This window comes from Pleurodeles waltl, chromosome 10, assembly GCF_031143425.1.
Source record: "Pleurodeles waltl isolate 20211129_DDA chromosome 10, aPleWal1.hap1.20221129, whole genome shotgun sequence".
Classification (NCBI taxonomy): Eukaryota; Metazoa; Chordata; class Amphibia; order Caudata; family Salamandridae; genus Pleurodeles; species Pleurodeles waltl.
The window spans coordinates 769,779,592-769,805,427 of record NC_090449.1 but is presented as its reverse complement, the minus strand read 5'-3'; the positions used below and the strand labels follow the sequence as shown (position 1 = coordinate 769,805,427).

At 45.4% G+C, this 25,836-nt stretch overlaps 1 protein-coding gene across 1 annotated transcript in view; it reads right to left on the bottom strand.

Annotated features, from left to right (window-relative positions):
* The window catches only part of PRTFDC1 (phosphoribosyl transferase domain containing 1), a 149,660-nt gene that overhangs the window by 32,566 nt on the left and 91,258 nt on the right, over positions 1-25,836 (bottom strand). Inside the window, exons 5-7 of the mRNA XM_069211366.1 lie at positions 15,892-15,909; positions 3,640-3,722; positions 3,484-3,530 (exon numbers count right to left, since the gene is read on the bottom strand). Of these exons, the coding sequence (XP_069067467.1) occupies positions 3,484-3,530; positions 3,640-3,722; positions 15,892-15,909 (148 nt within the window). The remainder of the gene's footprint in view (positions 1-3,483; positions 3,531-3,639; positions 3,723-15,891; positions 15,910-25,836) is intronic.

Sequence of the window (25,836 nt, the reverse complement as noted above, 5' to 3'; positions counted from 1 at the left end):
GGCCAGTGGTTCCCAACCTGTGGTCCAGGGACTCCTGGGGGTCCGCTATGCCTCCTCAGGGGGTCCGTGACTGCTTAGAAAATTAAATAATATTAACAGATCAGGTCCTCAGCTTTCAGTAATGATTCAGTGGGGGGTCCCCGGGTTCCAGTTATGATAAAATGGGGGCCCACAGAAGTAAAAAGGTTAGGAACCACTGATTTAGGCAACAATGAAATAAAAGTCTGTATCATTCCGTGGCCCTGCCTACTGAAAAGACAACGCCTTTATTAGAGTCCTGTCAAACCCCTGCAAACTAACACAAAAACGCTACACTCAGCCTTTTTTTCCGGCCTGATTGCAGGCAGATGATTAGAATCTTCGTGCAATCCTGGCTCCACGTATGGCAAAAAAAGTCCAACAATTTTCTGACTTGCGGACAAAGATAAACTAATGAGACCTTCAAGTTCCCATTTCACACTCACTGACTTACTACCTTGTATTTCAGCTGCAGAGTTCTGAAGGCTTCTCATCTGTTTTTTCCATGATTTTGGTACAGTTTTTTATTATTACTTGAGATGCATCGGAGCTCTGTTCGGACATACGTTTCATTTCATTCTTGAAGATTTCTTCTGTTACTGCATTTGGGATTTCTAGTAAGTGGTTGTTTGGAACACATTTAGGAGGTGCTAGAAAAGGGGTCTCTAGTTGGCAGTCGGTTTGCACCCTGTCCAAGTAGGGACCCTCACTCTAGTCAGGATAAGGGAGATACCCGCTCAGATAACCCCTGCTCACCCCCTTGGTAGCTTGGCACGAGCAGTCAGGCTTATCTCAGAAGCAATGTGTAAAGCATTTGCACATAACACACAGTAATAAGTGAAAACACTACAAACGGACACCACACCAGTTTTAGAAAAATAGCCAATATTTATCTACATAAAACAAGACCGAATACGATAAAAATCCAACATACAGTTGGAAAAATATGAATTCTGCAACATTTATTCAAAACTACAGTTCCTTGAAGTTGATAGCTCCACCTGGGGCTATCACGGCATCATGATCAACAAAACCAACAGTTCAGGCCGGCCGCGGTGTTGCGGGCCAGCTACGGTGTCGGGAAGACCCGCAAACAGTACCTTGGATTTGCAGGGCGTCATGATCCTCGCGGTGAGCTCCGGAGAACGGCGTCACTGACGTTGTGGTGTAGGTTCCGGAGTCATCGGGCCCTTCACACGCATTGCGGATCGAACTCCAGGCTGATGAAGTCAGGTGCGCCGGCATGGATGGCGTCAGGGCTGCGGTGTGAAGCGGGACGATGCGACATGCGGGCCCACAGGTCACGGTGCAGGCAGCAGCTCGGTGACGGCGTCCAGCGGCGTTGGTGAGACTAGGTCACGGTGCAGGCAGCGTCGTTGTTGTTGCTGAAGTGCTGTCGTTGGTAGGCCCAAGCCAGCAGTGCAGGACGTGATGGTGCTTCGTGACCCTAACGAGCGGTGTCCACAGGCCACGGTGCAGGCAGAATGCCTGGTGACGACACAGGAGTCGATGGTGCTGGCATCGGTGGACCAGGGCTGCGGTGCAGGGTGGGACGGTGCTTCGTGTACCTCACGAGCAGTGTCCACAGGCCACGGTGCAGGCAGCGGCGTCGGGGAAGCCCAGGCTGCAGTGTGAGCAGGTGATGCCAGAGTGCGGGCCCACAAGTCGCGGTGCGAGCAGCGGCTCGGTGAAGTCATCCAATGGCGACGTCGGTGAGACCAGGGTCGCGGTGCGAAGCGGGGCAATGCGACTCTGTGTGGCGTCGGCAGGTCACAGTGCAGGCCAGCGGCGTCGTTGGCGGCATCACGTGGGTTCTCCTCTTGAACAGCACAAAACACACAGTTCCCAGGGCTGCAGGGTGAGGAAACTGAAGTCTTTGGTGTCCCTGAGACTTCCAACAGGAGGCAAGCTCTACTCCAAGCCCTTGGAGAATTTTCTCAAGCAGGACACGCAGCAAAGTTCACCCTTTGCACTCTTTTCAGGCAGAAGAAGCAACTGCAGGCCAGTCCAGCAAAGCAACACAGCAAAGGGACAGTACTCTTCATTCAGCTCCTCTCCTGGGCAAAGGGACAGTACTCCTCATTCAGCTCTTCAGCTCTTCTCCTGGGCAGAGGTTCCTCTTGATTTCAGAAAGATTCTAAAAGTCTGGGGTTTTAGGTCTTCTTCTTATTCCCATTTCTGCCTTTGAAGTTGGCAAACTTCAAAGCAAAGTCTCAAGTGTCTGCAAGATACTTCCTTGTCCAGGCCAGGCCCCAGACACTCACCAGGGGGTCGGGGACGGCATTGGGTGAGGGCAGGCACAGTCCACAAACAGGCAGAGTCACAGAATGGATTAGGCAAGAAAATGCCTACTTTTTAAAAGTGGCTTTGTTTTCAAACTAACAATCTAAAAACCAACTTCACTAAAAGATGTATTTTTAAATTGTGAGCTCAGAGACCTTAAACTCCATATTTTTATCTGCTCTCAAGGAGAATCTGAGCTTTAGGGATACTTAAAGGCAGCTCCCATGTTAACCTATGAGAGAGATAGGCCTTGCACAGTGAAAACCAAATTTGGCAGTATTTCACTGTTAGGACATATAAAACACACTAGTATATGTCCTACCTTAAACATACACTGCACCCCACCCACGGGGCTACCTATGGCCTAACTTAGGGGTGCCTTACATGTAGTAAAAGGGAAGGTTGAGGCCAAGCAAGTGGGTACGCTTGCAAAGTCGAATTGGCAGTTTAAAACTGCACACTCTGACACTGCAATGCCAGGTCGGAGTCATGTTTACAGGGCTACCAATGTGGGTGGCTCAACCAGTGCAGCAGGTCCACTAGTAGCATTTGATTTACAGGCCCTGGGAACCTCTAGTGCACTTTACTAGTCAATCAAATATGCCAATCATGGATAAACCAATCAACAGTACAATTCCTATAGGGAGCACTTGCACTTTAGCACTGATTAGCAGTGGTAAAATGTGCAGAGACAATAAACCAGCAAAAACAGACCTCAAAAAAATAGGAGGAAGGCGGCAAAAAGTCTGGGGATAACCCTGCAAAAAGGGCCATTTCCAACAGGAGGTCATTGAGAGCTTGGGTGGATTATGACAAAAACCAAAAACATCAGAGTCCTTGTCGCCAAACTCGCAGTTCCCTTGACCCATTTAGGGGTGTAAAGAAAGCAGGGTTTCTGACAGCACAGCTTCAGCTGGCTCTGCCGTCAGGAACCCTTGACCAACCCTTGACCAGACAGTCACCCAGCCAATGCCACCAGGTAATTGTGACCATGGCCCAACCCTATTTAGGGTGGGACTATCATCACTAGATATACCTCACAATCAGAACTACAGCCATGTTAAAAAACAATGCATTTTATTCAAAATAGTTTGTTTTAATTTGCCTACTTTAGGCAAACACATACAATGGCATTTTTTGCAGCAACATAATATTTAATGCACATTTTAAATAGGTACTTACAGTCTGGTTTATATCCATCACTTAGAGGTGTTCTTTTCACCAGCAAACTATTGAAACATACAGAGATGTAAAGAAAAAATAGGTCTTACATAGACGAGAATTCTTCTATTTATTTATTTAAATCATCGTTAACAGTTTTATGAATTAATTGCTTACCTTGCAACCTTGATCATTTTTGGATTGTATTTTTCTATTTGACTGAGCAGAGACTTCATAGTTCTTCCAGTGCTAATAATGTCCTATGTATTAAAACGAGAAAATTAACAGCATATAAAACACTAGGCTAAAATGTGACTCCAAAACTGAACATGTGATTTTATGTACAAACTGTTTTTGTGCATCATAACAAGCACAAGAAAGTCATACATCATTAAAAATATTTTTGAAAGGATCACGACTAATTATTCTAAATGCAGCAAAGACGTTTCTTAAACATACTTCACGCTTGCGAAATACAAAAAAGTCCAGCTCATTTGCAAAAACTCAACATTTCATTTTAATACTTCATTGCCACCACTTCATGATAGTCCTTCTAGTAGCAAGGTAAATCCTTCAAGCGAATATATATGTATCTGTGCTGTGTAAAGCAACACAATATCAGGTGATGGGGAAACGATATAGTTGGAAAACGTGCATACACACATATATTTATACAACATCGGGGTGCTGCAAGAAAGATTGCTTACTAGGCAGAACTGTTTTCTTTCAAAGTGGCATTTGAGCTAATGTCAATTCGATTCACATAAAATAATTGGGTATGCACTGACAAGTAAGTAAGACTAAGAATTGTTGATAACACAATGTATTCTGCACTGTAGCCATTTGCAGATAAGGTACTTTTAGGCAGAAAGTTAAGAGACGGCACACTCTAACACTAGGAGCAGTTACAGAATCTCCTACACTTCTCGACAGAGGCAGTACAGATTTAAAGCCTACATCATTGGCCTCCCTCTCCATTTCCATCAGATTCCTCATTTTGTGCCTCTCCACATCTAGGCCCACACCAGTGTCTGATGAGGCAATGAAGAAACCGGAGAAATGGATTGCACCGGACCAGGGAAATACGTACCAAAAGCTTATTTACAGGTGGTAAGTCGCCTATGATTCAATATACAACTTCTTCAGGGTTCTAAACAATCCAGTGCCAATGGAGATAGTTTCACCAAATATCACTACCCAAGCATTCTGTGAATGCAGCTGGCAAGAGCTACTGCTTTGTGGGTAGAAGTAGTAATAAGCCTGCTCTATTCCCTGCTCATGGGTGACCAACACCTGTCAAGATCCCTTAATTTGGACCCAATGTTGGCTAACGTAACAGAAAAGACAGCAATGGTGAGCAAAGGATGTTCTCTGATCCAGTAGACAAGAAGGGAGCAGTGGGTTTGAAAAAGTGATTTGGCATCTCAGTCGTTGTTAAAAACAAATGTCAAGGCATTATCCTTGGACATATTGGCAGGGAAGATTGCTCATAGCTACTCGCAGACATGGTAACTGAAGCATACGTTTTGTCAAATACTGCCTTTACTAATTTAAGTGCCTCTACAATGGCGGCAGGCGATATGGTAGCAGCTTGCAGGCACCAACATAACCACAAATGGAAGGAGATGATGCTTAGAAAATGGCTAAGAATTTTCTTCTTGGATCATCAACTATTCGGGTTAGAAGATAGACTCAAGTCAATTACAAATTAAAATCTGCTCAGCCTTATTGATCCCCGTTTTAAATTTCAAAATGTGGCAAGAAATCTTAAGACTGACCCAAAGATTACAGATATGGCCCCCCTCCCCCAAAACGATCTACGTTTATGGCAAGAGGTTTTAGAGGGGCTCGTCCTCATCTTCAAACAGATCAACCAGAAACAAATAAGCATTCCTAACTATGCTGAGAATCACATGTCCAAGAAACAAGCGTTGTGAAGAGTCTGGGACAGGGTTCTACTATCCATTTCTCAATGCTGCCTCCAAGTTCCAGCCTTCTTAATACCTTTAGCCACCAGACTAACACAGAAGTTGGGTCTTGGAGGAAAGCAAGAGAGATCTTGTTCTGAAGAAGGCTGTTTGAGTTCGATTGAATTGAGGGATACGGAGGCTCTTGAGAAGGTCTGACACACAGACCTCAAAGTTTACAGGCTCAATCCCTCGAAACCCCCTGGAGATACAAGAAAAGAGAAGAGGTTTTGAGGTCTCGTCAGTTAATTAATCAATTCACAAGATTGCCTTAGTAGGCTGTTAAAAAATATATATATATTATATTGTTTAAGTAGCTAAAATTGCTTGAGAAAAAGTAACAGACACCCACACAAGTTTCACGACACACGTCGCTTCATCAGGGCCAATTTTTTTTGCATTTTCTAAAGCAAAATAATTATTTATGACAATGAATAACAACCAGTTTGGATAAAAAGTGAAAAGGACAAATAAACTACACAGTTCAGATGACAAATGGTCCTTCAACTGACAATTAGTCGATTACTAACAATTCTTTACATTTCTTGCAGAGAAAGATAATTGAAAGTAACAAAAAACAAGCTAAATAGATCAAGGTTTTAGTCGGTCTCAGGCCAGGGTTCTTTCAACTGAAACCTTGATCTATATGTCCTTCGAGAATGTGGCAAACGTTATGAGTGGTTTTATGCTTGGTGGCAGGGCAAAATAATCCCAGAAATCTCTTTATAGCGATCAGCAGTGAGAAATATCCATTCAAAAAGTCTATTTATTTAAAGTTGCTGCAGAACTCAGAATAGTAGTGAAGCATTTAATTTTACCCTTCTTGAGAAAACATTCTACCCGCTAAAACATCAGGTCAACTAATTTGGCACCCATTATTTGCCTGCTACAATAAACAAAATATAATGTTTTAGGTGAACCTGAAACAAGTTGCCAATCAAGGAGTGATTAAGAAATGTGGTCTCTCCTGGATCACTCTCTCAGTAATTTGTGGGACTGTGTCCCCTTGCTTTACAAGATTTTAATAGATTTATTAAATCCAGATAACTGGGCTTTGTGGAAGTGTGGCACCTATGAAAAGATGGATAAGTATTGAATTTTGTATTCCTGGTTAGGAGTAACCTGTTTGCTCTTTTTTCAGTATAGATGTTTTTATAAATGAAGGGGGATTTTGGGGACCTCAAATAGCACATGCTTTTTATTCAGAACGTAATAAACCCGGAGGCACTCTTTTCAACACGCAAAGGGTAGGCGCTTGAGCATCAGTCTGCACAGGACGTTGCTTCCCTCTTCCATACTTATTCCTGGCAAAGTTAAAAAGCAGGGAAAATATCATGCAACGGTCTTGTCTCAAGACAAGATGCCCTTTACCCCTTCACAAGATTATAGGACTCATCTATTGCAGCAGACTACTTCAAGTGTACCCTCCAAGAATGAAAATGTCACTTACCCAGTGTACATCTGTTCGTGGCATCAGTCGCTGTAGATTCGCATGTTTTGCATAGCTCGCCATCTGGTGTTGGGTCGGAGTGTTACAAGTTGTTTTTCTTCGAAGAAGTCTTTCGAGTCACGGGACCGAGTGACTCCTCCTTTTGTCTCCATTGCGCATGGGCGTCGACTCCATCTTCGATTGTTTTTCCCCGCAGAGGGTGAGGTAGGAGTTGTATTGTAGTAATAGTAGCCATGCAATGGAGTGACTAAGTATGTACCTATTTAAGGTTAAAATAATATATATACAAATAGTTGAAGGTACCTTCCGAACTGCTACAGGCTCCCGGGGAGGCGGGTGGGCACATGCGAATCTACAGCAACTGATGCCACGAACAGATGTACACTGGGTAAGTGACATTTTCAGTTCGATGGCATCTGTCGCTGTAGATACGCATGTTTTGCATAGACTAGTAAGCAGTTATCTCCCCAAAGCGGTGGCTCAGCCTGTAGGAGTGGGAGTAGTCTGAAACAATGTTCTTAATACGGCTTGACCTACTGTGGCTTGTTGTGCGGATAACACGTCTACACAGTAGTGCTTGGTGAATGTGTGAGGCGTAGACCATGTAGCTGCCTTACATATTTCTTGCATTGGGATGTTTCCTAGAAAGGCCATGGTAGCACCTTTCTTTCTGGTTGAGTGTGCCCTTGGTGTAATGGGCAGTTGTCGTTTAGCTTTAAGGTAGCAGATTTGGATGCATTTAACTATCCATCTGGCTATACCTTGTTTTGATATTGGGTTTCCTGCATGAGGTTTTTGGAATGCAATAAATAGCTGTTTAGTTTTCCTGATGCTCTTTGTTCTGTCAATGTAATACATTAATGCTCTTTTGACATCTAAAGTATGTAGTGCCCTCTCAGCTACGGAATCTGGCTGTGGGAAGAACACTGGAAGTTCCACTGTTTGATTTAGATGGAACGGTGAAATAACTTTTGGTAGAAATTTAGGATTAGTCCTTAGGACGACCTTATTTTTGTGTAGTTGTATAAAAGGTTCTTGTATTGTAAACGCCTGAATCTCGCTTACTCTTCTTAGAGAGGTAATGGCGATGAGAAATGCAACCTTCCATGTTAGGAACTGTATTTCGCAGGAGTGCATGGGTTCAAAAGGTGGACCCATAAGTCTAGTTAAGACAACATTTAGGTTCCATGAAGGAACAGGTGGTGTTCTTGGTGGAATAATTCTTTTAAGGCCCTCCATGAATGCTTTAATGACTGGTATCCTATATAGGGAAGTTGAATAGGTAGGCTGCAGGTATGCAGATATTGCTGCAAGGTGTATTTTAATGGAAGAGAAAGCTAGGTTAGATTTTTGTAAGTGAAGCAAGTAACCCACTACATGTTTTGGGGTTGCGTGTAATGGTTGGATTTGATTAATATGGCAGTAGCAAACAAACCTCTTCCATTTACTGGCATAGCAGTGCCTGGTGGATGGCCTTCTGGCTTGCTTTATGACTTCCATACATTCTTGGGTAAGTTGTAAGTGTCCGAATTCTAGGATTTCAGGAGCCAGATTGCTAGATTCAGCGATGCTGGATCTGGGTGTCTGATCTTTTGGTTGTGTTGTGTTAACAGATCCGGCCTGTTGGGCAGTTTGATGTGGGGTACTACTGATAGGTCTAGCAGCGTTGTGTACCAGGGTTGCCTTGCCCAAGTTGGTGCTATTAATATGAGTTTGAGTTTGTTTTGACTGAGTTTGTTTACCAGATAAGGAAGGAGAGGGAGAGGAGGAAAAGCGTAGGCAAATATCCCTGACCAGTTCATCCATAGGGCATTGCCGTGGGACTGCCTGTGTGGGTATCTGGATGCGAAGTTTTGGCATTTTGCGTTCTCTTTTGTCGCAAACAAGTCTATTTGAGGTGTTCCCCAGAGCGTGAAGTAAGTGTTCAGAATTTGGGGGTGAATTTCCCATTCGTGGACCTGTTGGTGATCTCGAGAGAGATTGTCTGCGAGTTGATTCTGAATCCCTGGGATAAATTGTGCTATTAGGCGAATTTTGTTGTGAATTGCCCAACGCCATATCTTTTGTGCCAGCAGGCTCAATTGCGTTGAGTGCGTTCCCCCTTGTTTGTTTAGATAATACATTGTTGTCATGTTGTCTGTTTTGACGAGAATGTATTTGTGAACTATTATTGGTTGAAAAGCCTTTAGTGCTTGAAAAACTGCTAGCAGTTCTAGGTGATTTATATGCAGTTTTGTTTGATGTACGTTCCATTGTCCTTGTATGCTGTATTGATCGAGGTGTGCTCCCCACCCTGTCATGGAAGCATCTGTTGTTATTACGTATTGTGGCACTGGGTCTTGGAAAGGCCGCCCTTTGTTTAAATTTATATTGTTCCACCATAGAAGCGAGAGGTAAGTTTGGCGGTCTATTAACACCAGATCTATAAGGCGACCCTGTGCTTGTGACCACTGTGATGCTAGGCACTGTTGTAAGGGCCTCAGGCGCAGTCTTGCGTTTGGGACAATGGCTATGCATGAAAGCATCATGCCTAGGAGTTGTAATATCATCTTTGCTTGTATTCTTTGTGTTGGATACATGCGTTGTATGATGTTGTTGAAATTTTGAATTCTTTGTGGACTTGGAGTGGCTACTCCTATTGTTGTGTTTATTATGGCTCCTAGGTATTGTTGTACCTTGCATGGCAGAATGTTGGATTTTGCGAAGTTGACTGTGAACCCTAGTTTGTAGAGGGTTTGTATGATTTGATTTGTGTGGTGTGAGCACGTTATTAACGAATGGGTCTTGATTAGCCAGTCGTCTAGATACGGGAATACATGTATTTGCTGCCTTCTGATGTGTGCAGCGACTACTGCTAGACATTTGGTAAAGACTCTTGGTGCGGTTGTTAAACCGAAAGGCAGTACCTTGAATTGGTAGTGTATTCCTTTGAATACAAACCTTAGGTATTTCCTGTGCGATGGATGTATTGGTATATGGAAATACGCGTCTTTGAGGTCTAATGTTGTCATGTAGTCGTGTAGTTTCAGCAATGGTAACACTTCTTGTAGTGTGACCATGTGAAAGTGGTCTGATTTGATGTATGTGTTTAGTATTCTTAGGTCTAGGATTGGTCTTAGCGTTTTGTCCTTCTTTGGTATTAAGAAGTACAGTGAATAAACTCCTGTGTTTATTTGTGTGTTTGGTACGAACTCGATTGCATTCTTTTGCAATAGTGCTTGAACTTCTATCTCCAGGAGCTCGGAATGATGTTTTGATAAATTTTGTGCTCTAGAACTCAAGTGTCTGTAGTGATTTCCTCCCATGCTTTGTAATAATGACCTATTCTTCCCCCCACTGGTGTTGTGTGGAGGGGGTGAGTGACATGTGAGTCACTGCTTAGTTGTAGGGGTTTTGGGGCTTTGAAATTTTCCCCTATTCCTAGGGAATTGCCCTCCTCTATATTGGCCCCGAAAGCCTCCCCTGTACTGTCCCTGGTAACTGGATGTTGTTGCCTGTGAGGTACTGGCTTGTGTGGCCTGACCCCGAAACCCCCCTCTAAAGGGTGTTTTGCGGAAGGTGCTGTAATTTCCTCTGCTCTGCGGGGAGTAGAGTGCGCCCATGGCTTTAGCAGTGTCCGTGTCTTTTTTAAGTTTCTCAATCGCCGTGTCCACTTCTGGACCGAACAGTTCTTTTTCGTTGAATGGCATATTGAGAACTGCCTGCTGAATCTCTGGTTTAAACCCAGACGTTCGTAGCCATGCATGCCTTCTGATGGTCACAGATGTATTTATTGTTCTTGCAGCTGTGTCTGCTGCATCCATGGAGGAGCGTATCTGGTTGTTTGAAATGTTCTGTCCTTCCTCAACCACTTGCTTTGCCCTCTTTTGTAGGTCTTTGGGTAGATGTTCAATGAGATGTTGCATCTCATCCCAATGGGCTCTGTCATAGCGCGCAAGTAGTGCCTGAGAGTTAGCGATGCGCCACTGGTTTGCAGCTTGTGCTGCGACTCTCTTTCCAGCTGCATCGAACTTGCGGCTTTCCTTATCTGGGGGTGGTGCATCCCCAGATGTGTGGGAGTTGGCCCTTTTCCTAGCTGCTCCTACAACGACAGAATCTGGTGGCAGCTGTGTAGTGATGAAAATAGGGTCTGTAGGAGGCGCTTTATACTTTTTTTCCACCCTTGGTGTGATTGCCCTACTTTTGACCGGCTCCTTAAAGATGTCTTTTGCGTGCCGAAGCATACCAGGGAGCATAGGCAGGCTTTGGTAGGAGCTGTGGGTGGCGGAGAGGGTGTTGAATAGAAAGTCATCCTCGACTTGTTCTGAGTGGAGGCTTACATTGTGGAATTGTGCTGCTCTAGCCACCACCTGAGAATATGCAGTATTGTCTTCTGGTGGTGATGGCTTTGTAGGGTATGCCTCCGGACTGTTATCTGACACAGGGGCGTTGTATAAGTCCCATGCGTCCTGATCCTGGTCACCTTGGCTCATGGTGGTGTGAGCCGGGGAATGTGATGGAGTTTGTGCTGGTGAGACGTGAATTATAGGTGGAGGAGAGGGTGGCGGAGTAACCTTTTTCACCATTTTTGTTTGTGGTGTTTGGTCAGTTTGAAATTCCAGTCTTGTCTTTCTCCTAATAGGGGGAAGGGTGCTTATCTTTCCTGTCCCCTGCTGTATAAAAATACGTTTCTGCGTATGGTCTACATCGGTGGATTGCAGGTCTTCCTCAAACCTATGCTTTCGCATTTGGGAGGTCATTGATTGCTCTTCTGTATATGAGCCTGAAACTGGGTCGGTTGCAGGTTGTTTTGGCACCGAAACCCTGTCTGCATCTTTTTTCGGCTCCGAGCTGACTTTTTTCTTTTTCGGAGCCGAAACATCTCGGCGTCGATCTTCGTCGGTGCCGCTGTCTCGGCGTCGAGCCGTGTCTACACCGCTATCTCGGTGTCGATGTATGTCTCCAGCACTTTCTCGGTCCCGAGAAGGCTGCGTGCCGGTGTCTCGACCGGAGTCGGACGGTCTCGGCACTGTTTGGGCCTTTTTCGGTGCCGACGGTCGGTCACCGAATTTATGGGTGGAGCCATGGCCTGGTGGCAGTGGCGTCCCCTGGGCCTTGACAATCTTCTTATGAGTGGTTTTCGACGTCTTACTCACGGTTCGTGGATCGTCGAATTCCTCGGAGTCCAATTCGTGTATCGAAAAGGTTTCTTCCTCTTCTTGTATCTCGAACTCTCGGTGGGCTGTCGGCGTGGACGCCATTTGAAGTCTTCTGGCTCGACGGTCTCGGAGTGTTTTTCGGGACCGGAACGCACGACAGGCCTCGCAAGTGTCTTCACTGTGCTCAGGTGACAGGCACAGGTTACAGACCAAGTGTTGGTCTGTATAGGGGTATTTGTTGTGGCATTTGGGACAGAAACGGAACGGGGTCCGTTCCATCGGCGTTCTTTTACACGCGGTCGGGCCGAGCAGGCCCCGACGGGGGATCGAAAAACTACCCCGAAGGGCTCCGGAGCTCTTCGATCTTCGATGCGGTGTTGATTCTAACTACGCCGATCCCGAACGCAACAATACCGACGAAAATCTTCCGAAATTTAGCTGTTTTTCCGTTCCGAAACTCGGAGCGACAGGAACACGTCCGAACCCGATGGCGGAAAAAAAACAATCGAAGATGGAGTCGACGCCCATGCGCAATGGAGACAAAAGGAGGAGTCACTCGGTCCCGTGACTCGAAAGACTTCTTCGAAGAAAAACAACTTGTAACACTCCGACCCAACACCAGATGGCGAGCTATGCAAAACATGCGTATCTACAGCGACAGATGCCATCGAACTTATATTAATTCCTAGATTTACCTCGTCCCCCTAAATAGTTCCTGCTTCTTCTGTGAAGTCAGAGGCACTTTCCTCCGAATACGGTCCTGGCTGCATGCCAGTTGTTTTCTTGTACTGTGTCCATGTGAATGTGAATGTATATTTATTTAGTTTGCATTTAAAAAAAATTTAAATTATACTTATTTTGATATTTGTTCATAATTTAAGAATACTATGGGGGTCATTCCGACCCTGGCGGTCAAAGACCGCCAGGGCCGCGAATGGAGGAAGCATCGCCAACAGGCTGGCGGTGCTTCCCTGCCCATTCTACCGCCGCGGTCAGAAAACCGGGTCCGGCGGTTTCCCGCCGGATTTCCCCCGGCTGGGCAAATCCGCCAGGGCAGCGCTGCAAGCAGCGCTGCCCAGGGGATTCTGACCCCCTTCCCGCCAGCCTGTTTCTGGCGGTTTACACTGCCAGGAAGAGGCTGGCGGGAACGGGTGTCCTGGGGCCCCTGGGGGCCCCTGCACTGCCCATGCCACTGGCATGGGCAGTGCAGGGGCCCCCTAACAGGGCCCCAGCCTGCTTTTCACTGTCTGCCTAGCAGACAGTGAAAAGCGCGACGGGTACAACTGCATCCGTCGCACACCTGCAACACCGCCAGCTCCATTTGGAGCCGGCTTCAATGTTGCAGGCCCGCTTCCCGCTGGCCCAGCGGGAAGGCCGGAATGCCGCCAGTGGTCTTTTGACCGCAGAGCGGTCAAATGGCGGTTCCAGCCAGGCGGACGGCGAGCGCCGCCCGCCGGGGTCAGAATGACCCCCTATATGTTTAAGTTACGGTGTAGTTTACATGACATTCTGACTGTAATTTGCCTGAAGAAGATTGTCGTATCCACTGGGACTCCTTCTCTAGGTAAACTTTAACAACCTAAAAGTGCACAAAAATATAGATTAAACCACTATCATAAAGTCACTTTAGATGTATCCTAAGTAGTTTTTGGCATGTTGGATTCTGCACCTGAAATATAAACATTTCCATGTTGATATTTTATTGCATGCCGCAGAGTAACTGCATATTTATTTGTTTTCGTGGATAGATAAATATAACAGGTGTTTGGATAGCCCATGGTATTTTGTTGTGTGTTCCCTTTAAACTTTCACTCAATTCAATTCTCATGGGGTGCCAACTTCCTCCAAGTGTGGTGGAGACATCTCTCCCACCATCCGTCGCGAATGCCTGGTAAGAAAGAGAACTGTGTGTGTGCAGATGCATATTGTGGGTGTGTTAAAGTATAGGTCTGGCGGCTGCTGGCAGTTAATTTCCTCTTTAATGAAGTAAAGCACCAGAACTGCTAAAACCCACTGTGAGTGACCACCAGATTCAGAGCTCTAGAAAAGCATAAACGATGGTGCAAATCTTTATGCTTTGGATCTGCTGGGGTACGGTAGCTATTGACTGCGCGGCAGCCACCCTTCTATAGAGACATCTGCTGAATAATCCACACCTCATACTTTTTAATCAGAAGCAACAAGCTTTAGCACTTCCACCTGGGCTGTCCCTTAACTAGGGACAAGAATGTTTTGCAATTGGTTGGTTTTCGACTCTAATGTGCAGCTGAGCTAACAATAACAGAATATAATGCACCGCTGCAGTTAAAAGCAGTTACGTTTCCATCCTTTACTTATTGCTGTCAAGTTAAGCGACGTATAGCTATCCATTGGGTACAGCCTGCCCCGCTGACCTCCCCAAAATGGATGCCAGACGTGTGAATGGGAAGAGGCAGAGGAAAGACGGTTACAGGTGGTGCACATGGACGAGAATGCAGAACGAGACCTGGAGTTGTGGGGTGAAATGCTGAAGGTCCTCACTGCGATGGAGCCCCGAGAGGATGCCTCCACCCCTGCAGACACTGAGGGTGCGGGTGGAGTGGAGCCTCCTGCGGATGTTTTGGAGAGATCCTCCCTCCACCTTGGGGAAACCCTACCCGTGTGGATGGCGGGCTGTTGAGTCTCATGGGTGTGTAAACTGGGGCTGCTGCTTCATCCCCCATTCCCTCCCTTCCCTCCCCCACTTGTTCGCCTTTTCTCTCTCTACCCTTTTCCCTTCCTCCTCTTTGACCCGCCTTTTATCTCCTATATCGTAGTTCCGCTGCTGCTTAGTTTTCCTTACTTAGATTTACGTTTGCTTGCTGTATAAATGCGCACATCCTGAGAGGTTGGATAAATTTGCTTGTTGGTGATCTGATCGCCCTCTGATGGCTGGATGTAAGTTGAACATAGGCTATGGTGGATAAGAGATGTTATCCAGCTCTTTTTTTATGGAGCGCTTATTGCCTTGTACTGTTAAATGTACCCCAACCAGAATGTGATATGATGCCATGTCTTGTACTATGTTTTTCTTTAATAAAAACATGTTTAAAAAGTTAGAAGACTGGAGCATGTAGCAGGGGTTACAAGAAACTTCACATTTACTGTCTAAAAACCAAGTGTGCATTCACTGATGTGTATTAAGCAGCAACGCACACTAGTTTAAAGTTAGTGCACGGATGGGGCCCGATTCACAAAAGTAAACTTAGACGTATGGTCTAAGGCCTCGTTGGGCTGTAACACTACCAACCCAACCCCTTATCCAACCACCCCCCGCCTTATTAAATGCTCATGTTGACTATGTCATGTCGTACGCATGAACAGAGTAATTGCTTGTGGCTATGGTGTAATGTGGGTTTACACAAACACACCCACAATCAACTTCAGTCTGTGCTGCAAGTGTTATATTAGATCTGATTCCAGAACTAAGCTGAATACAAACTTGAGGAAACATGGTACACATTTCAAAGACAGTAATTTTTATGTAACTGCAGATGTATTGTTTCTTCTACCAGGCATACATCTCTGACTCTGCTTTTACACATCTCATTTTTATTTCATTGAAGACATCTGTTCATTGTTTTAAGACAGTATATTACCGCTGTTGCTGCTGTTGACGTGTTTAACCTTTCTGACAGTCACTGATCTGTGCCCAGGTAGGAGTATGGTACGTGTCAGGATGAACTCTTCTTGGATCTTTTGATTTTGTGTGATGCCCCACTCCATTATGTTCAACTCAGCTACATTTAGTTCCAAGTAGTTATGGTTGATGTGACAATCTATAGTGTTTTCAGATTTGAAATCGTACAAACCAACACAAAAGCAGTAATGGAAAATAAATCAAAAGTACCCTTACCTCGACAATAAGCACGTTCTGAAAGAAAACCAGACACATCTGTTACAGAAATAGGACACTATGCAAAAGCATAATCAAATCAAGTTACAGTTTGAGTTAAACACTAGTATGATTTTATCAACATTGTAAGCATGCTTAATGGTTGTTGCTTAAATCAGTTTTGTTGCTTTCCAACAAAAACATAGCTTACAACATCAGTTACAATTATTAAATTAAAGGGAAATCATATTAGTTACCAGCGCATCAGTACATAACAATTGGTTACATCTGATCGGGCATCACTATTATCTTATTACAGTAATTCATGGGATAATTAAGCTACGAGCATCAATACTCTCTTCTCCACCTCCGCGTTATGTTGGCATCCAATGTGTTATAGTCCAGGTTGTGCACCTCGCACCTGATTCCCACCACATGTGGATGTAAGTTGCTGTCATTTCGGATCCTCTTAGTCAATGGTCTGATTGTATACATCCGACTGAAAAAAATGCTTCTTCCTAGTAAAATAAGTGTGATGCAGGAGTCTGAACTGCATCAGCCGAAACCTCTAGGCTTCTTCCCATTCTTCATCCTCCAGCTGGCCAGTATTACTATCCCATTTGTCTTTGAACTTTGTGAGCAGGTCAGGCGAGGTCAGGTGATTTGTTTGTCAGGATTTGGTATATCTGCCATATGTCTTTTCTTTCAAAGAACTCTGTGAGGACTCCTTTTTCGATTGGTGCTATAGCCTGTATTTCCACGAGTTGTTCAGTATACCACCTCAGGGCATGTCTCAATTGTATATAACTAAAATACTGCATATCAAAGGTCGAACTTCTGATTCAACTTTCAAATGTCTTCATATTATTCATATCCGAGATATCAACAACTTTAGGAATTCGAATTACACGCCTCTTCTGGACACCTTGTCTTGCACCTACGTGTTCTAACGATTTTGTTGCAAGGCCTTTTCCCCCAAGAACGCTAAGCCCTTTTTTGAGTATGTGAGGTAGCTCACACTTAGGCTTCCATAGCATTTTCCCCACATACATATCCAGGACAATTTTTTTTCCAACATTCTGGCAATTCTAAAGGTAACAATACAAAAAGGCCCAGCCAAAAGAACTACCACAGAAAGGACGAGGAAAAAGGATTTTCCTTTTAGAAAAACCCCCACTCAGCAGGATTAGCCTTTGGTAGCATGCTTCATCATTGGGTTTCTTCCAGTTCCGCTGCGGAGCAGGTTGTGCAGCGACCAACGGGATATGTGGGAGCACTGATGTAGTCTTGTCAATGTGAATCAAATGAGGGATAGGAGTGGTGGGGTCTTAGTTAAGTTAAAAATACCTGCCTCCTAGTGGTTCCAATGGTTTAATAGATCTCCTGGAGACGGCATGATTAAAAAGGGGGCTACGAAAGTGGGGTATGTCATGTACCTTACTTCCTGGTCTACATGTTTCGGAGCCTTACCCCTAGGCTCCACTTCAGGACAAAGGCTGACTCCCTGGTACCACTCCTTGTATGGCTGCCACTAATGAAAGCATCAATAATACATGCTATGTGATATGGTGCACTTCACCTAACTAATGTGGTGTCTTTAAATGATACCTATCATGTATGATGTCTGTCACTGATACTCAATAGTATTTTGACTCTTGTATCATAGATCTTCCAGGAGGAGTGTGTACTTGTAGTCACACATTCCTGAAAGCGACACTCCTGCTCAGTCATACAAGGAGTGGTACAGGACTGCAAAAAAGTGTCTTTTTTCCCTAAAAATGGCATCAACTAAAGGTTTTCTGTGCTAAAGTCACTATATTCCCAGCTTTCATAAACATAGAGCTGAAACAAAAAACCTATTTTTTTTTAACCACAGTTTTTGTATTTTTCAAAGAGATAGCCCATTTTTCCTCATTTTTGTTCTTTCAACCTACTTCCAGTTTGTGGCGGAAACCGCTATGAAACCCAGAGGTGTTCCCGGAAAGCTAAAGATTTCTGAAGAGTACCCAAAATTTTGAATTCAGCAAGGGGTCATTTGTAGCTCCCTTGAGAGTTTTCCAAAGAAACTAACTGTTAAAATTAAAAATATATATATATATTGAAAAAATGAGTAGGAAAAACCATCTATTTGTCACAATGTTTTAATTTGTAACCTCCTGTCACGGTACCCGATTTACAAAACCAATATACCACTATGTCTGCTAGACTCTTCAAGTTGCAGGTATAGATATAGATATATATATATATATATATATAGTTTGTAGGTTCTCCAGGAACCCGAGGTACCTAGAGCCCAGAACTGAGCTGTAACTTACAATGACTCTTCCTTGTGTATTAGGTATAGAGCAATTAATATGGTAAAATATAAAGAGTGAAAAATGGGTATCAAGCAAACATGTATTTCTGAAATGAGCACCAGCTATGGAGTTCAGGAGCGGTGGTTGTTTGTACATCTCTGAATTTGTGGGTACTCCTACAAGAATGTGATTCAGATGGTATTTCTCAAAATGTCTTCTTTCTTACACATTGGCTTACATTTGAAAGTCAAAATTCAGAGAAGTACAATTGTAAAAACAAATGTATTACTATTCTGTTGTTCCCATGTTTCCCAAGAAAAATGGCACCTCACTTGTGTGGATAGGCTTAGTGCCCGCAACAGGGAAGGGCCCAAAATACACCATGGACACATGACATTTCTCAACTCAATACTGAACCTTTTTTTTGGGATAGTGGATAGCTGTGGATTTTCGGCCCTAGCTCAGTGGCCACCTAGAGAAACATAACAATGCTGTACATTTGTGAAAATAAGACACCTGGGAGAATTCAGGGTAGGGTGACCTGCAGCAGGGCCAGCTTTAGGGGGGTGAGACTGCTGCGGGCGCACTAGGTGCTGACCTGGAGGGTGGGCACTGACCTCAGGCAGGGTGCTGTGTTTAGCTAAGGTACAATTTAAAAGCACCTGCTGCAGAGTTCCTTGGGAGTCCCGCTTTCAAGCAGCAATAAAAATGTAATGGTAACTCTTGTGATTAATATAAGAGAGAGAGAGAGAGAGAGAGAGAGAGGAGAGAGAGAGGAGAGAGAGAGAGAGAGAGAGAGAGAGAGAGAGAGAGAGAGAGATGTTTTGTCTAGTGCCAGTTTTCACTTGTCATAAAGAAGCGATGAGGATTAATATGCCTGCTGCAAAGAACAAATCTGTATTTCGTATTGAAAGCTGAGTGGATTAGTAAAGCGAGCCTTTACTAGCACTTTAAAACAAATAAAATGTATGTGAGAGTGGGGCTATGGAGAGATGAGGGGAACTTTTGCCGGGAGGGAAAGAGGGAATCCTAAGAGGAGGTCATATGGGGGGGGGGGGGCACCAAAAAAGATTGTTGCACCAAGCCCCACCAGCGCTAAAGCTGGCCCTGACCTGCGTGGTTCTCACCAGGTTTTCCTACCCAGAAGCCTTTGCAATCCTCAACCTTAAACTAAAACATGTTTTCCTAACATTTCTGTGCAGGAAAATTCCAGAATCTGTAGGGATCCACAAATTGTGTACCACCTAGAGTTCCCAGACATCTATCAATAACAACAGTATCCCACTTGTGTAAGAGAGAGATAAAGGTAGCTGTTGTATTTGGGGCAAACACCCATGGAAAAATACCAACCACATACATTTATAAGAATTAGACACCCATGGGATTCCACTTTGGTGTGCCTTGTGTGAATCCAACAAGGGTTTCTTATCCACAATGCCCTGCAAACCTCAAATGTTGGCTAAAAGCACATATTTTCATAACATTTCTGTGATGGAAACTTCCAGATTCAAGAGGAATCCACAAAATTGGAACCACCTAGCGTTCCCCAACTTGTCCCGATAAAAAAAACGTGCCCCACTTGTGTGGCTGGGCCTAGTGTCTGCGACAGGAAGGGGGGTCAAGCCAAGGTTAGTGGGGGTTCCACTGTAGTTCTTCAATTGACCCTGGTTTGATGTCAAAATGTGTATTTGGGGTAGGGGAATGGCTATTCCCACAGCGAGCAGCCCTCACCCCTTTATTTTTTAAAATTATATTCCCTGAGGTCTTGGGGCTTTCTCTGTTCTCAACGCCCCCCACAGGGAGGGCAGAATGGCTACATTGGATATAGGGGTGACGGAAGCACAAGTCCTTGCCCAAGGGGATGCATCCCTAAAATCCCTGGTGTCTAGTGGTTGGATCTGTGCTTGGTGATCAATCTCTTGTGGTTATCTCCAAGCAGGGATCCACTGGGCAGAGATCTCATTGGAAAGGAAAGATTCTCCCCTCCAACGTAAGAGGTTAATTGTGAAAGTATCAAGGCAGCCTTTTCAATCTTATTACTAAAAAAATGATTTTAGATATTTATGAGCCGAAGTTGTATATTTACATTACCTATTTCTCTCAGTTGCTACATATCTGAAATGCCTAAGTGGACCACTTTTTATACTATGTTTTACGACAGTTAGGTTAAGTGCCTGGTGCATGTTGATACAGGGTCCATGCAGTGCTTAATGTGTAAACAAATGAGTGCTAGTGCACAAAGCTCTGCTCAGAAGCCCACAGCTGCTGCAATTACATGTCAGCGTGCCAAATACCAAGGTTGTGTAGCCTCTGATACACCTAAAGCCTCTTCATTCCACTACCAGAAACGATCCCTCTTATATCACTCTTGCAGGTTCCTGCTTTCTCCCTTTATGACAGTTTTCTGTCTTTCTCTTCTGCCATATTTCCGTTTTGTTTGTTTTTCTCTCTCTTGCTCTCGGCAAACGTCTGATGTAGAAAAATAAGGGCTGATACCCAAAAACTAGCGCTGGTGGTCCCCACCGGCAACCACCAGCTCAAATTAAACGCTGGGTCTATGGGTCTGGAGTTGGGCACTCCTTTATTAACCATTCCCTTGAGGCTTTGATCAACCTAGCCACAAACAGCAGATTAAAATTTAATTTAAAGACATAATGTAAGGAAATGCCTCCTTGGCATGGTTGCCCCCTGACTTTTTGCCTTTGCTGATGCTATGTTTACAATTGAAAGTGTGCTGAGGCCTGCTAACCAGGCCCCAGCACCAGTGTTCTTTCCCTAACCTGTACTTTTGTATCCACAATTGGCAGACCCTGGCATCCAGATAAGTCCCTTGTAACTGGTACTTCTAGTACCAAGGGCCCTGATGCCAAGGAAGGTCTCTAAGGGCTGCAGCATGTCTTATGCCACCCTGGAGACCTCTCACTCAGCACAGACACACTGCTTGCCAGCTTGTGTGTGCTAGTGAGGACAAAACGAGTAAGTCGACATGGCACTCCCCTCAGGGTGCCATGCCAGCCTCTCACTGCCTATGCAGTATAGGTAAGACACCCCTCTAGCAGGCCTTACAGCCCTAAGGCAGGGTGCACTATACCATAGGTGAGGGTACCAGTGCATGAGCATGGTACCCCTACAGTGTCTAAACAAAACCTTAGACATTGTAAGTGCAGGGTAGCCATAAGAGTATATGGTCTGGGAGTCTGTCAAACACGAACTCCACAGCACCATAATGGCTACACTGAAAACTGGGAAGTTTGGTATCAAACTTCTCAGCACAATAAATGCACACTGATGCCAGTGTACATTTTATTGTAAAATACACCACAGAGGGCACCTTAGAGGTGCCCCCTGAAACTTAACCGACTGTCTGTGTAGGCTGACTAGTTCCAGCAGCCTGCCACACCAGAGACATGTTGCTGGCCCCATGGGGAGAGTGCCTTTGTCACTCTGAGGCCAGTAACAAAGCCTGCACTGGGTGGAGATGCTAACACCTCCCCCAGGCAGGAGCTGTAACACCTGGCGGTGAGCCTCAAAGGCTCACCCCTTTGTCACAGCCCAGCAGGGCACTCCAGCTTAGTGGAGTTGCCCGCCCCCTCCGGCCACGGCCCCCACTTTTGGCGGCAAGGCTGGAGGGAACAAAGAAAGCAACAAGGAGGAGTCACTGGCCAGTCAGGACAGCCCCTAAGGTGTCCTGAGCTGAGGTGACTCTGACTTTTAGAAATCCTCCATCTTGCAGATGGAGGATTCCCCCAATAGGGTTAGAATTGTGACCCCCTCCCCTTGGGAGGAGGCACAAAGAGGGTGTACCCACCCTCAGGGCTAGTAGCCATTGGCTACTAACCCCCCAGACCTAAACACACCCTTAAATTTAGTATTTAAGGGCTACCCTGAACCCTAGAAAATTAGATTCCTGCAACTACAAGAAGAAGGACTGCCTAGCTGAAAACCCCTGCAGAGGAAGACCAGAAGACGACAACTGCCTTGGCTCCAGAAACTCACCGGCCTGTCTCCTGCCTTCCAAAGATCCTGCTCCAGCGACGCCTTCCAAAGGGACCAGCGACCTCGACATCCTCTGAGGACTGCCCCTGCTTCGAAAAGACAAGAAACTCCCGAGGACAGCGGACCTGCTCCAAGAAAGGCTGCAACTTTGTTTCCAGCAGCTTTGAAAGAACCCTGCAAGCTCCCCGCAAGAAGCGTGAGACTTGCAACACTGCACCCGGCGACCCCGACTCGGCTGGTGGAGATCCAACACCTCAGGAGGGACCCCAGGACTACTCTGATACTGTGAGTACCAAAACCTGTCCCCCCTGAGCCCCCACAGCGCCGCCTGCAGAGGGAATCCCGAGGCTTCCCCTGACCGCGACTCTTTGAATCCAAAGTCCCGACGCCTGGGAGAGACCCTGCACCCGCAGCCCCCAGGACCTGAAGGACCGGACTTTCACTGGAGAAGTGACCCCCAGGAGTCCCTCTCCCTTACCCAAGTGGAGGTTTCCCCGAGGAATCCCCCCCTTGCCTGCCTGCAGCGCTGAAGAGATCCCGAGATCTCTCATAGACTAACATTGCGAACCCGACGCCTGTTCCTACACTGCACCCGGCCGCCCCCGCGCTGCTGAGGGTGAGATTTCTGTGTGGGCTTGTGTCCCCCCCGGTGCCCTACAAAACCCCCCTGGTCTGCCCCCCCGAAGACGCGGGAACTTACCTGCAAGCAGACCGGAACCGGGGCACCCCCTTCTCTCCATTCTAGCCTATGTGTTTTGGGCACCACTTTGAACTCTGCACCTGACCGGCCCTGAGCTGCTGGTGTGGTGACTTTGGGGTTGCTCTGAACCCCCAACGGTGGGCTACCTTGGACCAAGAACTGAACCCTGTAAGTGTCTTACTTACCTGGTAAAACTAACAAAAACTTACCTCCCCCAGGAACTGTGAAAATTGCACTAAGTGTCCACTTTTAAAACAGCTATTTGTCAATAACTTGAAAAGTATACATGCAATTTTTATGATTTAAAGTTCCTAAAGTACTTACCTGCAATACCTTTCAAATGAGATATTACATGTAGAATTTGAACCTGTGGTTCTTAAAATAAACTAAGAAAAGATATTTTTCTATACAAAAACCTATTGGCTGGATTTGTCTCTGAGTGTGTGTACCTCATTTATTGTCTATGTGTATGTACAACAAATGCTTAACACTACTCCTTGGATAAGCCTACTGCTCGACCACACTACCACAAAATAGAGCATTAGTATTATCTCTTTTTACCACTATTTTACCTCTAAGGGGAACCCTTGGACTCTGTGCATGCTATTCCTTACTTTGAAATAGCACATACAGAGCCAACTTCCTACATTGGTGGATCAGCGGTGGGGTACAAGACTTTGCATTTGCTGGACTACTCAGCCAATACCTGATCACACGACAAATTCCAAAATTGTCATTAGAAATTGATTTTTGCAATTTGATAAGTTTTCTAAATTCTTAAAAGACCTGCTAGGGCCTTGTGTTAGATCCTGTTTAGCATTTCTTTTAGAGTTTAAAAGTTTGTAAAAGTTTGAATTAGATTCTATAACCAGTTGTAGATTCTTAAAAAGTATTCCAACTTTTAGAAGCAAAATGTCTAGCACAGATGTGACTGTGGTGGAACTCGACACCACACCTTACCTCCATCTTAAGATGAGGGAGCTAAGGTCACTCTGTAAAATAAAGAAAATAACAATGGGCCCCAAACCTACCAAAATACAGCTCCAGGAGCTTTTGGCAGAGTTTGAAAAGGCCAACCCCTCTGAGGGTGGCAACTCAGAGGAAGAGGATAGTGACTTGGAGGACAACTCCCCCCTACCAATCCTATCTAGGGAGAACAGGGTCCCTCAAACCCTGACTCCAAAAATAATAGTCAGAGATGCTGGTTCCCTCACAGGAGAGACCAACACCTCTGAAATCACTGAGGATAGCCCCAGTGAAGAGGACATCCAGTTAGCCAGGATGGCCAAAAGATTGGCTTTGGAAAGACAGATCCTAGCCATAGAGAGGGAAAGACAAGAGATGGGCCTAGGACCCATCAATGGTGGCAGCAACATAAATAGGGTCAGAGATTCTCCTGACATGTTGAAAATCCCCAAAGGGATTGTAACTAAATATGAAGATGGTGATGACATCACCAAATGGTTCACAGCTTTTGAGAGGGCTTGTGTAACCAGAAAAGTGAACAGATCTCACTGGGGTGCTCTCCTTTGGGAAATGTTCACAGGAAAGTGTAGGGATAGACTCCTCACACTCTCTGGACAAGATGCAGAATCTTATGACCTCATGAAGGGTACCCTGATTGAGGGCTTTGGATTCTCCACTGAGGAGTATAGGATTAGATTCAGGGGGGCTCAAAAATCCTCGAGCCAGACCTGGGTTGACTTTGTAGACTACTCAGTGAAAACACTAGATGGTTGGATTCAAGGCAGTGGTGTAAGTAATTATGATGGGCTGTACAATTTATTTGTGAAAGAACACCTATTGAGTAATTGTTTCAATGATAAACTGCATCAGCATCTGGTAGACCTAGGACCAATTTCTCCCCAAGAATTGGGAAAGAAGGCGGACCATTGGGTCAAGACAAGGGTGTCCAAGACTTCAACAGGGAGTGACCAAAAGAAAGGGGTCACAAAGACTCCCCAGGGGAAGGGTGATGAGACAACCAAAACTAAAAATAGTAAAGAGTCTTCTACAGGCCCCCAAAAACCTGCACAGGAGGGTGGGCCCAGAGCCTCTTCACAAAACAATGGGTACAAGGGTAAAAACTTTGATCCCAAAAAGGCCTGGTGTCATAGCTGTAAACAGCATGGACACCAAACTGGAGACAAGGCCTGTCCCAAGAAAGGTTCCACTCCAAACTCCCATCCAGGTAACACTGGTATGGCTAGTCTCCAAGTGGGATCAACAGTGTGCCCAGAGCAAATCAGGGTCCACACTGAAGCTACTCTAGTTTCTGAGGGTGGGGTGGATTTAGCCACACTAGCTGTCTGGCCGCCTAACATGCAAAAATACAGACAGCAACTCTTAATTAATGGGACTAGAATAGAGGGCCTGAGGGATACAGGTGCCAGTGTCACCATGGTGACAGAGAAACTGGTTTCCCCTGGCCAATACCTGACTGGAAAAACTTACACAGTCACCAACGCTGACAATCAGAGAAAAGTACATCCCATGGCAATGGTTACTTTAGAATGGGGAGGGGTCAATGGCCTGAAACAGGTGGTGGTCTCCTCAAATATCCCAGTGGACTGTCTGCTCGGAAATGACCTGGAGTCCTCAGCATGGGCTGAGGTAGAACTAAAAACCCATGCAGCAATGCTGGGTATCCCTGAACTGGTGCGTGTGAAAACAAGAGCACAATGCAAGGCACAGGGTGAAAAAGTAGAGCTGGAGTCTGGAAAAATGGCCCAGCCTACCAAGAGAACAGGAAAGTCAGTTGGGAAACCAACTGCAACACAGCAAAAGAAAGGGAACCTCTCTTCTCAGGAAGAAGTTCTGCCCTCTGAGGGAACTGAGCCTTTGGAGCTTGAACCTTATCAGGTTGAGCTCTTAGGCCCAGGGGGACCCTCAAGGGAGGAGCTGTGTAAGGGACAAGAAACCTGTCCCTCTCTTGAAGGCCTTAGGCAGCAAGCTGCTGAAGAGTCCAAAGGC